At 40.6% G+C, this 13,797-nt stretch overlaps 1 protein-coding gene across 1 annotated transcript in view; it reads right to left on the bottom strand.

Annotated features, from left to right (window-relative positions):
• The window catches only part of LOC130596395 (cytosolic phospholipase A2 epsilon-like), a 32,039-nt gene extending 24,746 nt beyond the window's left edge, over nt 1–7,293 (bottom strand). Inside the window, exons 1-3 of the mRNA XM_057403941.1 lie at nt 7,185–7,293; nt 6,709–6,744; nt 1,408–1,480 (exon numbers count right to left, since the gene is read on the bottom strand). Of these exons, the coding sequence (XP_057259924.1) occupies nt 1,408–1,480; nt 6,709–6,744; nt 7,185–7,211 (136 nt within the window). The 5' untranslated portion in view covers nt 7,212–7,293. The remainder of the gene's footprint in view (nt 1–1,407; nt 1,481–6,708; nt 6,745–7,184) is intronic.
• Between the last annotated feature and the right edge of the window lie 6,504 nt (nt 7,294–13,797).

Raw genomic sequence — 13,797 nt, 5'->3', positions numbered from 1 at the left:
CCACATCCCTGTTGCCAGAAACCATCAAATCCAACCACAGATAAGTTTTCCCTCTACTCTTAACCGATCACACTAAGAAAAAAACCTCAATATACGTAGCAGATTAACTAAAATTTACAGGTGGTTTCCTTAGAAACTGTGATGTGATGTATGAAATTTTATGTGTACAAAAAAAAAATTATTAAAAAAAATATTTTAAGCAATGTTCAGCAAGATTTTGGGCAATATATTGTAGACTTTTCCTCTTTGTCTTACATATTTCCGTTTTATTCTAGTGGTCTTTAGATTTAAGTTTTCTTATTCTCTTTGCCTGTATTTCACACTTTTCTTTCATTCCTTTCCGGCCTCTTTAAACCATTCAGATTTCCCCATAGGAGTGACTCAGTGGCACAACTGTGTTTTGTAAGGCACCTGAAGAAGCCTCAGTGCCCCCAGAAGGCGGGTTATTGAGGATCTGCATGTGTGAAACAGAAGCTCCTCAATGAACTGGAAAATTCAGAATTAAACCAGTGCCTCCCCTGTGCGAGGAATTAAACCAGTCCCCCACGTCAGTGCCACATCTGGACAGTGAAAAGACCATTCTTTCGACCTATTGCAAGTCTCATTCTCTCAGCGTGGATTTTACTTTCAAATCTGCGTTCATACTCTCGTTCAATAAGCCGACGCCACTAGTTTGCAGAGACAAAGTGGATCGGTACAGAGCTTCCACAGTTGGATATCATCAGATGCTGTAGACTTCCTTAGTGCAGAGATGTCTTCTGTCTTGAGCTCTTTCACTGTTTACTATTGGTTCTGTGATCTGGCTTTGAGATTTTTCTCTTGTAGCCTCTATTCTGGATATCCTTTTCTTGCTTTCCCTTGCTGTCCTTCACTTAAAGTACTTCAAAACTCTCACAGTAACGCTCTGTTTAATTCTCTCTGACTTAAATTGCTCTGTTCTCTAGGTTAAATTCCCCGACACACTGGATTTTCTCATCTCCTCTTACATATTTATAAATTTTGTGGAAGTAATGGAACGTGTTCCTTGTACTTCTGCTCTTACAGGATTTCCTATTACTGCTGATTTTACCTTTGCATCACCAGTGCTCTCCTTTCTTCTATACAGAAATTTTTTAGGGAATACTCAGGTTTCCTACTCAAAAGTACAAGAATGTTCATCATTTAAAGAGCAGCCAAGTCTGATGCCACAAAGGTAGGAAATACCTCTTGGAGTGTGATATGAAAGAGATCAAATGCACCACCTTGCTGGAGTTAGTCTCTTTACAATATAACCATAGAATAATTCTTGCAGACTTGCAGCAACTTACCTTTTTATTCCCACACAATTTAAGAACAATAATATTGACCCAATATTTTCTTTACTTGAAAGAATTATAGGAAACATCCAACAATAGTAGAAATACTCACACAAGTCTGCCTTCCGGGCATTCCTCACTCTTAGTATTTTTACAGTGAGCAAGTTGAAAGGAGATACTGGTCTCTGCATGAAAATTCAAAGAAATAAAAACAAAAATAAAAAAATACAACATTGAGATTAATATTATGGTCTATAGTAACAGACTACTGGAACCTCAAAGTTCTAAGGATGGAGATAAAACAAGGTTTTTAAGGTTGAGCCAATATCATTTATCAAATCAACTGTAGAAGCTGGAAAAAATATACAGATTTTTGGCACAGAACTCTGTTCAGGTCTGAAATAGAAGCAACAGATTTCAAAACCACATATGAGTTGAGAGTAGGTGCTGAGAATTTGATTTGATAAAGATAGCTTATTTCTAACACCACCCCATCATTATCACAATGAACACCCCTACAGCACATATATGGGTGTCCTCATCTCTTACACGCCACTGCCCGCAACAGAACAGACTCCTGGACACCAAAAACTCAGAGTAAGCAAATAGAGCTGAGCAACTACCACATACCAGCAAAGGCTCCTGCACCAGCACCAGCTCACACACACATCATAAAAGGCAGGTGACAGAGACGAGATGCTTTGCATGAAGACTCTGATCCATCTCTTATCTTCAGCCCTGATCCCCAGCAGAAAGCTACAGAACTCTTTCCAGAGATGATCTTGTGAATTAACTCACAACTTGACAAGGTATCAGACACCTTGAGCTCAGAGATATTATTTCCATGAAGCTTCATAACTTCCATTGTTCATACTAATATACCTTCATATTCCTCAAGCTATAAATTGACTCTTTCCCCATTTCACCTGGAGTAACTAGTTGACATTTTCCTCTCCCACACTAACACCTCCTCTGTTTCATATGTACCATCTTTCCTTTTAAAACCAACGTATGTACACTTGCTTAAGAGCAGTATTTAGCTTTCAGTCTACTAATTCTGTTTTAGAACAGAAACAGGTGTTTTGCCTCTCAAAACTTTTCCAATCTAATAGTCTCCTAAAAAAACAACATTGGTTTTATTACTTTATGCATTTGAAGTGCCTATATTAGTAATAAGCAGCAAAAGTTAAAAACGATGCACTGATAATAACTTTAAAATGTACCCTCATACATGCTATACATTTTCCCAAACCATTTGTCTTTCCAGCTGTAGCACGTATCCTGAAGTGTTTCACAATGCTTTGACAAAGTGTTAAGCAACTGGGACGATGGCGTGACATTGAACACTAGCACAGTACAATGAAGCAGTCCTTGTCCTCACCCACAAAAACCTTAACATGTCCAAAAAATCACCAAAGATGAAGAACAGCCTCCAAGAAACAGCCTGGGTAATCCCTGGCATATCCTCTTGCACTGCCTTTTGGGCTGGCAAAAGGCCTGAAGATCAAGGTCATTGAGATAGCAGCAGGAGGGTTGGAGCAGTCACTGATATAGGCACATTTGTTCTTAACCTGTCCAGGTGCCTGCACAGGGCACAGTTAGGGTGCACAGATTGCAAGCACTTGAATTCTCAGCTGTGGGACATTTCAGCTGTCTTAAAGAGTATATCACACCTCTACCTGCTCCCTTATCTCAAACATGGCCACAAACAAAAACTTGGACAGGCACACCTTGAAAGAAAAAGTAGTGGTTTTGAACAAAAATTAAAAATTACAGTTTCTATTAAAAGCATCCAAAAGAAATCACACCCAGACTGTATAGCTGAACTGCCAGAGCTACTTTTCTCTATGCATTAAACAGAACTGGGTAAAACACAGAAGCGCTCCTAGGCACAGGGACCAACCGCTAAGGCTTGTCTAAACCTGCCAAATCTACTGACATGTTTGCTACATTTATGCTTGGCCCCTGCTTTCCCACCCAATAAATCCTAAATGCTTTTGTCCTTAGCAGTGCTGTTTCATCAGAAGCGGAGCATATCTTTACCCAGGAAGGATGTAGCTTGTATCCCTTGAATACGAAACGGACTTGAACATTAAGTTCTCCATCCCAGAGAAGTGCTATAATGACTAGGCATGACGCCATTTGAAAGGAAGAACCTTTGCTCAGCTCTTTGAAAACAAGCATCTAGACTTTCATTTTGTGCATCTCAAGTGGATAGTGGTATCTCTCTGCCTTCTTGAGTGGCACGCAGGCATAGGATTTAAGGAGAGTGTTTCTGTGCACAGTTGTCTCTGTTAGTTAGATGTACTTATTTATGCAGTTCCCTGCTCAGCTGTTACAATTCCCATTCTGCTGTTATCTAACTCTCCAAGCATATTGAGCCAATCTTCAGTGCTTTACTCAGGGTTGTAGAGTCTGTTCCCTTACCAGAGACTTGGAAGTCAGACCTTTTAGTTCCTAACTTTTAGGTGTTAGAATGCTTTGTCAAATCTAGCTGTCAGCCTCTTAGTCACACAGAAAAACTATTGAGGGGTGTATCTTAAACTGGATAATCTGCTGGTAACAGACAGCGACTTCCACATCTTTCCCTTTAATGTGATGATGACCATATCAGTCTGGGTAAGTTCTGAGGCCAGCAGCCTCCTAGGTCAGTTATTATGAGCCCTTTGACTTTCAGCTTCTGTATTTATTTTGTCTGAGACATGATTGTTACCTCATGAGCCGGAAACACAAGCCAGGCATTTTAATAATCACTGTCAAAACCTCCTAAACACATCAGATTGCAAACATAGGACTTGGTCACCCTATCCTACGTCAGATAAAAGTTCAATTAAGTCTTGTGGCAAACTTGTGCAATCTTTACATGTCTAGTTCCAGGGAAGTCAATAGGAGTGTTCACATACATGGGTGCTCATCCCTGTGAATAAGACTTACATAACTGAGCTCTAAAACTGCTCAGTTCCAAGCTTAAAGGTCTTTTATAGATTCATTTTTTTTCTTGAGGAGACTAGAGTGAAATACATACAACATTCCCAAGGTACATCTAGAGAAAAGCCAGTTATCAAAGTAAAACAGTGTGCCGGATCTATTTGGAGCCGTTCACTCTTCCCTTAACTTTCTCTTCAAAAAGGAATAGAAATCTCACTACTACTTTAAGTACTATGAAACCCAACAAATAAAACACTTTGCCCTGTCAGAAAGCATGGCAGGGCTTTAAAGCACAGATCATTGTGTTGCTTCTTACCTAGGTCAGGTATGTGCCACCTTTAAACTTCAACGAGTCTTGGAGCCTCAAGGACAGGCAGTATTTCATTAGGTTACTATGTCTGCCACCTCAGGCAAGGTCAAATGCATAAGAAACACTTTTTGCTTGTACTGCGTGTTTTGTATTTATTTCAGCCATTTTAAAATGTTCCATAGTTGGGTCTTGTTAGGTCAGTGGAAGTCACTGGAGTTGTGCCAGAATAAAACCAAATGGAGCAGCAGTGACTCAAGGCCTGTTTCTTTCCAAGAGCTATGTAAAACTTGTGTGACTCCAGACTGCAATTTTCATGTCATTTTTCTTCTCTTCCTGTTTTCAGCTCCACAGCTGGATTTGCATGTTAGAATAAATCCACATCTTAGAAGAGAAATCAAGTCAAGCATTTCCACAGCTCAACATGGCTTTTTCTCAAGACCATGCTAATCTATATTATTTTGATACAATACAGTAACATGAATCACCTAAAAAGTGTTGCTTTTTTGCCTGTCATCTTAAGGGCACTACCAATATATTCTCCCCAGATATTTTACATATTCCCTTTAATTTAAATCGCCAGTCAAGTTGAAGTCACACATCCCACGGGTTGCACTGAAACTGCCTCTGATAATGAAAGCTGTTTTCCTTAAGTGAGCCAGAGCAACAAAAAACAACTCGGATATACTATGCTTATTTATTTAACGTAATAAATAACAACTTCCATGGTTGGGAAAAAAAAACCTCAGGTCCTTCCCAGGTTTAGCCTCGGTGAATTTTGAAAAGCCAGGGCAGAAAGAAGGAGCTCTGGATCCTACTCTAAACTATACATACTATATTCAGGTCAGTTCTGCCACTCTAAACACCCTAAAGACAAGAAGCACAATCTAAAGCCACTGAACCATACATGTCTCACACCTAGGGACCTACTAAGAATGTAAAAAGCACTAAGGATAAAAAGAACCCTTTTGATCCTCCAAAGACAGGCTAGATTTATAGGTCTAAAAAGTAACAATCTCAATGATACTAGCATACTTCCTTAGGACTGTGAAATTATGCACAGAGGCCTAAACATAATTTTAAAAGCTACCTTTCGAAAGCAGCAAAGGCTTAGCTTTTCCACAGTATTTCACTTTGAACAGAGAATGATTCTCAGGCACAATCAGGTATTAGATGCTACCAATAACAACAAACAAACCTGAAGCAGATCAGATTTGCCACCATTTGGGAGAATCTGTATCACTGCAACCCTCCACATGAAACCGAAGTCCAGAACAAGCCAGGCTAGGAAACCCCTCATCACTGCAGCAGGGACAATAGCCTATCTTTCCAAATACTGATGTCCAGAGAGTTGCAACTGATACGGGCAGCCCCAAGCCCATTGCAAACGTCCGAAGACAGCCCCATCCTGTGGCAACTGCTGTTATTCCCATTCACTGGTTCACAGCAGTTTAACTGCTATATTTTCCTTTATGCTAATACCTGTTAACATGGAAATGTGCTAATCACACAGGGAGTTTTCATTTGCCTGTGCAAAGGATTCATCCTCAGTTCAGCCTTTACAAGACACTTGGTTGCTCATTTTTCACATTCAGAGACGTTTGGGCACTGCTCCCACTCCTACCAGCCTGATGAGATTGGGCTTCTCAGGAGGCTGAACACAACACATTTCTCCCATAGTTTCACCTGTTCCAACATTGCAGTTTAAACACCACGTTACACAGAGAACTGCAAGCTCTACATCAGGCTGTTACAATGCAAAGACTACAAAGAATACTAGAACACTAAGAACAACTGAAAGACCCATTTAAATGGAGTCTTCTTATGAAGGAATAACATAGAAAATAAGTGGGTGCTTAAGCAAAAGAAATCAAAACACAAAGAAAGGGAGGATTTAAAAAGTAACCTAGGCTAAGCACAAACCAAACCAGATAAAGTGCAACAACTGCTCACAGCATCACAAGCATCAGACACCAATAGAGCCAGAGTATTTAAACTTTACTGAAAGCCAAGGCAGTATTTCCTCTACAGAGTTGAAGTGGCAGCTTGGCTTTTCAGTGTTCAGTAAATACTGCAGTACAGTTTTCCCCCGAGCCATTGAATTCCTAACATTTTTTCTGGTGCTCTACATTCAGCACTGGACAGCATTTAATGAAGGGCCAGCTAATTACTACCTACCGTTCTCACCGCTGGTGCTGAGGTGCCCGTAATAGTCTAGGAAAAACAACACAAGGCAAAGTTAAGAAAACTAAGCTACATGTTAAACTAGGCTGACATTCAACATCTCTCATTCAAAGCCACACTTAGTGCTATGCTCATTGACAACACTCATTAGGTGCTTTACCAACCACCAAACCCATCACAACTCTGTGCCAGCTTCTTACTTCCTTCACATGCAGCTTTTCTTTAAGGAAGCACGATAAGTAACATTGTTAGTCCTAAAACATAGCTTGAAAATGGAGACAAGCCACGAGATTCTACAAAAGGCTAGACTAGGAAAACCATTCTTGCAACCATGAGATCTGAGGAACAGCAAACTCTTTCCTTGGATTGCCCGTACACCTCAAACAGCTTGTTCTCCTCTGTGATCAACTTCACTGGAATGTCAAACAATTTTACCCACTTTAGCCTTGTTATCAGCTTCTTTTGCTTACCTCATTTGAACTTAAATTTGATCCCATTGCAGCCTCAGTTGCATGTAAGTCCAATGTGAAAAGATACCGAGTCGTACAGCAGGCAGGAACTCCTCATGCAGATTAGGGGTGGAGGAATAGGGATTTTATGACAAGGTTCTCCTGCCCCACCCCTTCATTAGTTCCAGTCATTAGGCAGTCCCCTCCCTGCTTCCTGCAGCCTATTAGAGCACCTCAACTGAGTCAGCAGAACAAAGAGAAATTTCTTTTCTACCTACTGTGATATGTTTGTAGGAGGGGGAGGAACACGACAGCACTGAAGCCCCTTTCTGCCCAGGGCTTTCTTTCGTGAAGATACTACAGCTAATAAAAAGGTCTACACAACTCATGCAACGCCTCTAGCCCCCAAGCAAAGCAATTGTGACTAATTAAATCACAGCTCCCAGAATAACTACACTGCCACCATCATGCAGCAGGGTGGTGGAGAGAGAGATCTCAACAGCTTCTTTCCAAACTATGAACGAAAACCCATGTAGCAGTCTTCCCATAGCAGCATGCAGTGACCCCATCGCAGTACCACAACTAAGTAATTGCAGGACCCATGCTCCCCTGAATCTACACCTCTGTGCTACACTCAGTGACCTCTCCATATTCTTTGCCTGGATATTTAGTGTGTATCTAGAAAATAGGCGAATCCGCATCAAGAAGTCTCACAGTTTGATTTTAAATGCAATGGGAAGGAAGGGAGGAGCTATAAACAGTAGGTGAAACTTGGGAGTGGAAGGGTGAGGTAGAAGAGAGGGTTGTGCTCTCCTGCGTGGGCCCAGGGATCCAGCAGCAGTTCACCCATCCTCAGAGCTTATTTCAAAGGGATCTTGTATGTGCTTGCTCTCACAGTGACCCCAGAAGCACCCTGTGGGAAACACTGAGGCACAAAACGCTCCTTGATTCCTCTTCACTCTGGTGTGCAGTGACTCACTGCCTGTAATAATAGCAGTAAATTAGCATATATGTGCAGACTGGTATATTGTGGAGCATGCAAGACCAGACTCCAGCTCTGCCACACTCTTTCCGCCTCTCTGCTTGATGACAGGCAGCAGCTACTACTCACTCTTGCATCATAAGATCCAAGTGATTATTTTGAAATCAATCTCATTCATAATAAGTCACATCATGCTGGTAAAGAAAGTAACCTTGCAAACTGCAGTGGATGATGCCTAAATGCGCTCCCCCGTGCCACAGGGGCCAGTGCAAAACAGTTCTGCACAGAGGAAGAGAGGAGTTGTGTGTTAAAAGAGGATTGTGATATAATAGTGATGTTCCTTGGACAACAAGTCGCTTCCTTCAATATTGATGCCTGTGTGATAAACTCATGATGACTTTTTGGAAGGTCTTATCCAAAATGTGCATCGGTAGTATCTTGGTGGTGTCCATCTAAAGCATTTAATAACCTGCTGATAATTCCATAGTCACACTTTGCACAGTGTTCTCTATAGATATGGCATGAAAGGAAAATTACTTATAAATATGAACTTCTACCATCTGAAATGCTCTTGAAAGAATGACCAAAAGATATTTCCCATGGACACAAGCATCTCTAACGCCAAAGACAAAATACCTCTCTTAACTTTTATCTTCATTACAACATATCTGTGTTAAATACTGGTGAACAAACTTAGGCGGAGCAGTCACAGCTGAGGATCACTTGCACTCTTGCAAAACTAGTCTTCCCAGCTTTGGAAAGAAGAATGCTTCTCTGGAAAAATTCCAGGGAATTCCAGTATTGAAGTGGGAATCTACTTTCATTAAAAATGTCTGCAAAATACCCTCAGTCAAAGGAAAGAGGGTAGATTATCCAACTCAACTTCTCTGAGTTGTCCCAGCAGATATACCTATACACATTTCTACCATCCCAGCTGACTCCCTGACATTACAGTCTCTTACCCACATTGCTTTTAAGATGCATAAGTGAGATACCATCTAATTATTCTGGAGTCAGTGCATCTTACCAGCTGAATGGTTTCCTGATGTTCAGATTATGTTTTCCCTTTCTCAAAATGTCACTGTTGCCATACCCAAAACATGTTCCTAAATAATTGTTCCTTTCCTGCTCATGACCACCACCAGGTTCTGTAGCTGGCGCTGTCTTCCCTTAAACACTGCTTGTCAAAGCCACACAGGAAGCCTTTGGAATACAGTATCTTTAACAGCTTTGTGCAAATCAAAAATTATGATCTCAACACTTTTTCATTCATGCAATAAGTTCATCATAGACCTAAGTGCTGAATGCTCAAAACGCCCGTAACAATAGGTCCTTGTCATCACTGAGAAAATTTTAACTGGTGATGGCTTATTCGCTGGTGCCTGTAAGGACTCCTTAATCTACTGCTTGTTCGTCCCACTGACATTTTAAAGGTAGAAATGTATCTCTAGGATTACGATTTCAAGAAGATCACTATTTCAAAGGTTAAGTATCATGTTGGGTTTTTTCATTTTTTCTTAGTTCCTTCACAATTCAAGGAGACTTTCAAAGACAACCATCAAACAGGCAGTAAGGAAATTCATGGGTGAAGTTGCCCAAAGTCTAAACAGCCATAGACCGGCTCATTTAGCAACTACATTTCCGGAGTAAATAATTTAAAATCACTAGCGATCTTGATATACATGCTGCTTAAACTCTTACCTTGATTTTTAAAGACTGGAGAGACTGTGTCACTGATCAGGGAACACACAGCAGTCTCTTTAAAGCTCCAAGCAATAACAAAGAAAGTAAAAAGGAAGGTATAATTTTCCTTTGCTCTCCATCTACTTTGTAATGCTCATTTATATACACATGATCTTGTATCCATGTCTTAATTAAGGCAAAGTGGAGCAAACATAAATATCTTGTTGGTCTGAAGGAGTCAAAACTCACCTAAACTACCCTGTTGTAAGCACTAGTTCCCCCAGCATGATACTCAGATCATTGTGTATCTAATTGCAATAGGTTGCAGATGCAATGACAGCTGCATCCAATATCCCACAATTACCTTATACATAAATTTGTCACCTTCTGATAATCCAGGACTACAAAAATGTATCACTACTGGAGAATTTCATATTGTTGCAAGAGAAAAGTATCCTTATGCCGCCTTTGTGATGACAATAGGAATGGGTCATCATTTAAATATGTTGAATGTAACAACAAAGGTAAAGACACAGAAACATGCCAAAGGTGTTACAAAATGGTAGCTATTTGTCACATTGAAAAAAAAAATACCCAGAATTAACAACTAGAGTAAATTAACAAATAAACAAATATAGTGTCAGATCTATAACTGGGGATTTGCCCTGACTCCAGTTTTCACAGTGTTTTCTTTATTTTTCAAATGATTCCGTAAGTTACCAAACCTACACAGACCTCATCCTGCCAGTCAAATAAGAGAGCAAGCAGTCCAGCTCCAAGTTCATTTACATGAAATTACATGATAAACGTAAACTCAACACACAGGATTTACCATGGATGAAAAATGACATTTCCTTCCCCATGGTATCACTTTCAGTCCCTGAAAAATTCAGCTTTGGTTAGATACTTTTTGGCCTACCATTAATTTAAAGAAAATTTCTGCCATTATATATATTTATGCATCTATATATATAAATGTTCACATTAATTTGTTGACATAGTCTGAAAATTTTGTATTATCCATTTGTAAGCCACAGAGACCTTCAATCTGAATCCGAATCTAAATTCCTGAGAATTAAAAACATCAAATTGGTCAAGAAAGAGAGAGATCACAGTGGCTGATCAGGGGAGAGGGGATCATTTTTACTTAAGGTACTATTCTGGTTAAGACATACATGAAGGAAGACTTCTGCCTTCAAAAGACTTATTGAGAAACTTGATTAAAATGATTCCACATGCCTTTCATACATTTTTGAGAGATAAAATCTTGCTCCTCCCAGTCACTCACCTGAAGCAGTTGGGCAGTTTTGCTATCCAAAAATCATCAGTACAGAACTGGCCCATGTGTTCCCAATATACGCAATCCTGCCGCCTTCAGTTTTGTTGCAACAGAATTTCAAATCCAATCCCTGTCTCAAAATTCAGTAGCTCAAAACCTTTGCCTCTGCCCCTCCCTGTGCTCTGCGCATCTAAGCATCCAGCAGCATCTCCCTCTACCTTTGCAGGAACAGTCTGAGGTCGCCTCACCTTTCCAGGTTTGTTCAGCACTTCAGACACCGTTTAAGCAGCTTTTCCTCTTCCCTAACCTGAACCAGACCTCAGACATGAGGAATACCAGCACCAAACTGTGTCAGCTAATTAGCCAGTAATTCCTTGAGCATAAATGTAGGCAGACACATAGCCCAGGAGCTTTACAGGGAAATCTAAAGCCAGTTTGAAACTGAACCAATTCTCAGAATATCAGGAAGTCACCTTATGTCACCAGCTAATTAAAGAGACAACTTCATCTCAGTCACCCTGGGAGATGTTTGAGTCCTAACAGAGACTACAAAGTTTCACAGCTAATTGCTTACGGGATCATTCCATTACCTTTAGCAGAGCTTGTGTGACAGGTCACAAATGGGTGTTTGTAAGATGAAAAATTATTGTTGACCTACCTGAATTTTAGAACATAATAGAATGTAATAGAACAATTATGCCAACGCTGAATCACTGTGAAAAATCCATCTGATATGTCACTGAGCCTCAGCTGCTTTCTTAAAAAGTAGCATCAGTAATACTGAACATCTCTCCTTCGTTATTTTGGTTAATAGCTGGTGAGCCACTTGAACAAACATCTCCTCCCCTGTCCTTTCACACTGCATTTCACTGCCACATCAAAGGCGGGATTCGGAGGTATTACTGCAATCTGAACATGATCAAATCTAAATAGAACAGAAGAAGAAGCCTTTTCTTCCCCAGACAAGAAACTAAATGAATCCATTGTGGAGCAAACTCACAAGTCAATAAAGTATAACCACCGAGCTTGGCCAGCGCAGGGAAAGTGTTAGCCCCATTCAGTATTAGAGCCTTGGAGCCAGGTGGCAACTCCAGCATCACACTCAACATCTTGACTTTCCTTCAAGTCAGAATATCAAGCTGCTAATCCAGAAACTTTGAGCAGACTAAAATGTTTTAGTGGCTTGCTCAACAAGTCCAGAGTTCTTAAAATGGACTCCCTCAGTTCACTCTAAGCCATCTTAATTTTCTGGATCTGCTGCCAAAAAAACACATCATCACCACACCTTGGGCCAGTAAAGCTGAAAGCCCAGTGACAAGTGTTGCAACCACCAAAAAACAGGCAGTGGAATACATGAGGCATGAAGTGCTCTACATCTACTACATCTTTCTGGACCTGTTAAAATGAATCTTGAAAAATCCTGAAAATACTTAAAAGATACCTAATAAAAATATTTAATCACATTTTTAAAACCCCATTTCATTGTATCAGAAGAAGCATCTCTGGCAGGTTGAGGGATGTGATTCTCCACCTCTACTCCACCCTCATGAGACCCCACTTGCAGTCCTGCATTCAGCTCTGGGGCCCCCAGTACAAAGAGAGATGTGGAGGCCACAAAGATATCAGAGGGCTGGAGCACCTCCGCTATGAAGACAAGCTGAGTTGGGGATGTTCAGCCTGGAGAAGAGAAGGTTCCAGAGAGACTTTATTGTAGCCTTCAAGTACCTAAAGGGAACTTGTAAGAAAGATGGGGACAGACTTTTCAATCAGGGTCTGTAGCAGTAGGGCAGGGGATAATGTTTTAAACTAAAAGAGGTTAGATTCAGATTAGACATTAGGAAGAAGTTCTTTACTGTGAGGGTGGTGAGGCCCTAGCACAGGGTGTCCAGAGAAGTTGTGAATGACCTATCCCTGGCAGTGTTCAAGGCCAGGCTGGACAGGGCTTTGAGCAACATGGTCTAGTGAAAGGGGTCCCTGCCCATGGCAGGAGGTTGGAACTGGATGAGCATTAAGGTCTCTTCCAACAGAAACTGTTCTATAATTATTCTTTAAAAATAGACTTATGAACACATCTGAGCTGTCACAATGACATCTTCCTGTTCCTCTTTGCTCACAGAAGACTACTGCTGTTTTACTGGTGAGACATAACACCAGATTAACCTAATCAAGGACAAGAAAATTAGGTGGAAAACTGGCTTCCTGGTTAAGAGGGCAGAGAAAATGAAAGGTTTACCAGTAACTGAGAAAAGGACTTGTTGGACTTCACCACCTTAGATCTGTGAAAAGGAGATGCAAAGGTTACTGTCAATAGTTTCTCTCATGGAGGGAAACTTTATTGATTTGATTCATATTGCAGGAAAGGCTGATGGGATAGCTGCTAGGTGATGCAGGACAGCACAGAGGTTGATGCACTTCCTTCTTTTTATAGTCACACCAGTGTCATGAATGATATGACTGCAAAGGGGAACAGAAAAGACCAATAAAAACATGGAAACATAGAATCATAGAATAGTTAGGGTTGGAAAGGACCTTAAGATCATCTAGTTCCAACCCACTGCCAAGTGCTGCACTCTGTGTTACTGAATAAATACCTTAATGTTTGCAAAGAACAGAATTTGGATTTGTAAACCTCTCATTATCATCCCAGTCATCTGCACTCTTAAAAGCAGAGTTTCCTTCCATTTTCTATC

This window comes from Pezoporus wallicus, unplaced genomic scaffold (genome assembly GCF_028554395.1).
Source record: "Pezoporus wallicus isolate ANWC-B61680 ecotype Strahan unplaced genomic scaffold, APGP_CSIRO_Pwel_v1 contig_8673, whole genome shotgun sequence".
Lineage (NCBI taxonomy): Eukaryota > Metazoa > Chordata > Aves > Psittaciformes > Psittacidae > Pezoporus > Pezoporus wallicus.
This window is presented reverse-complemented; position numbering and strand designations above follow the sequence as displayed.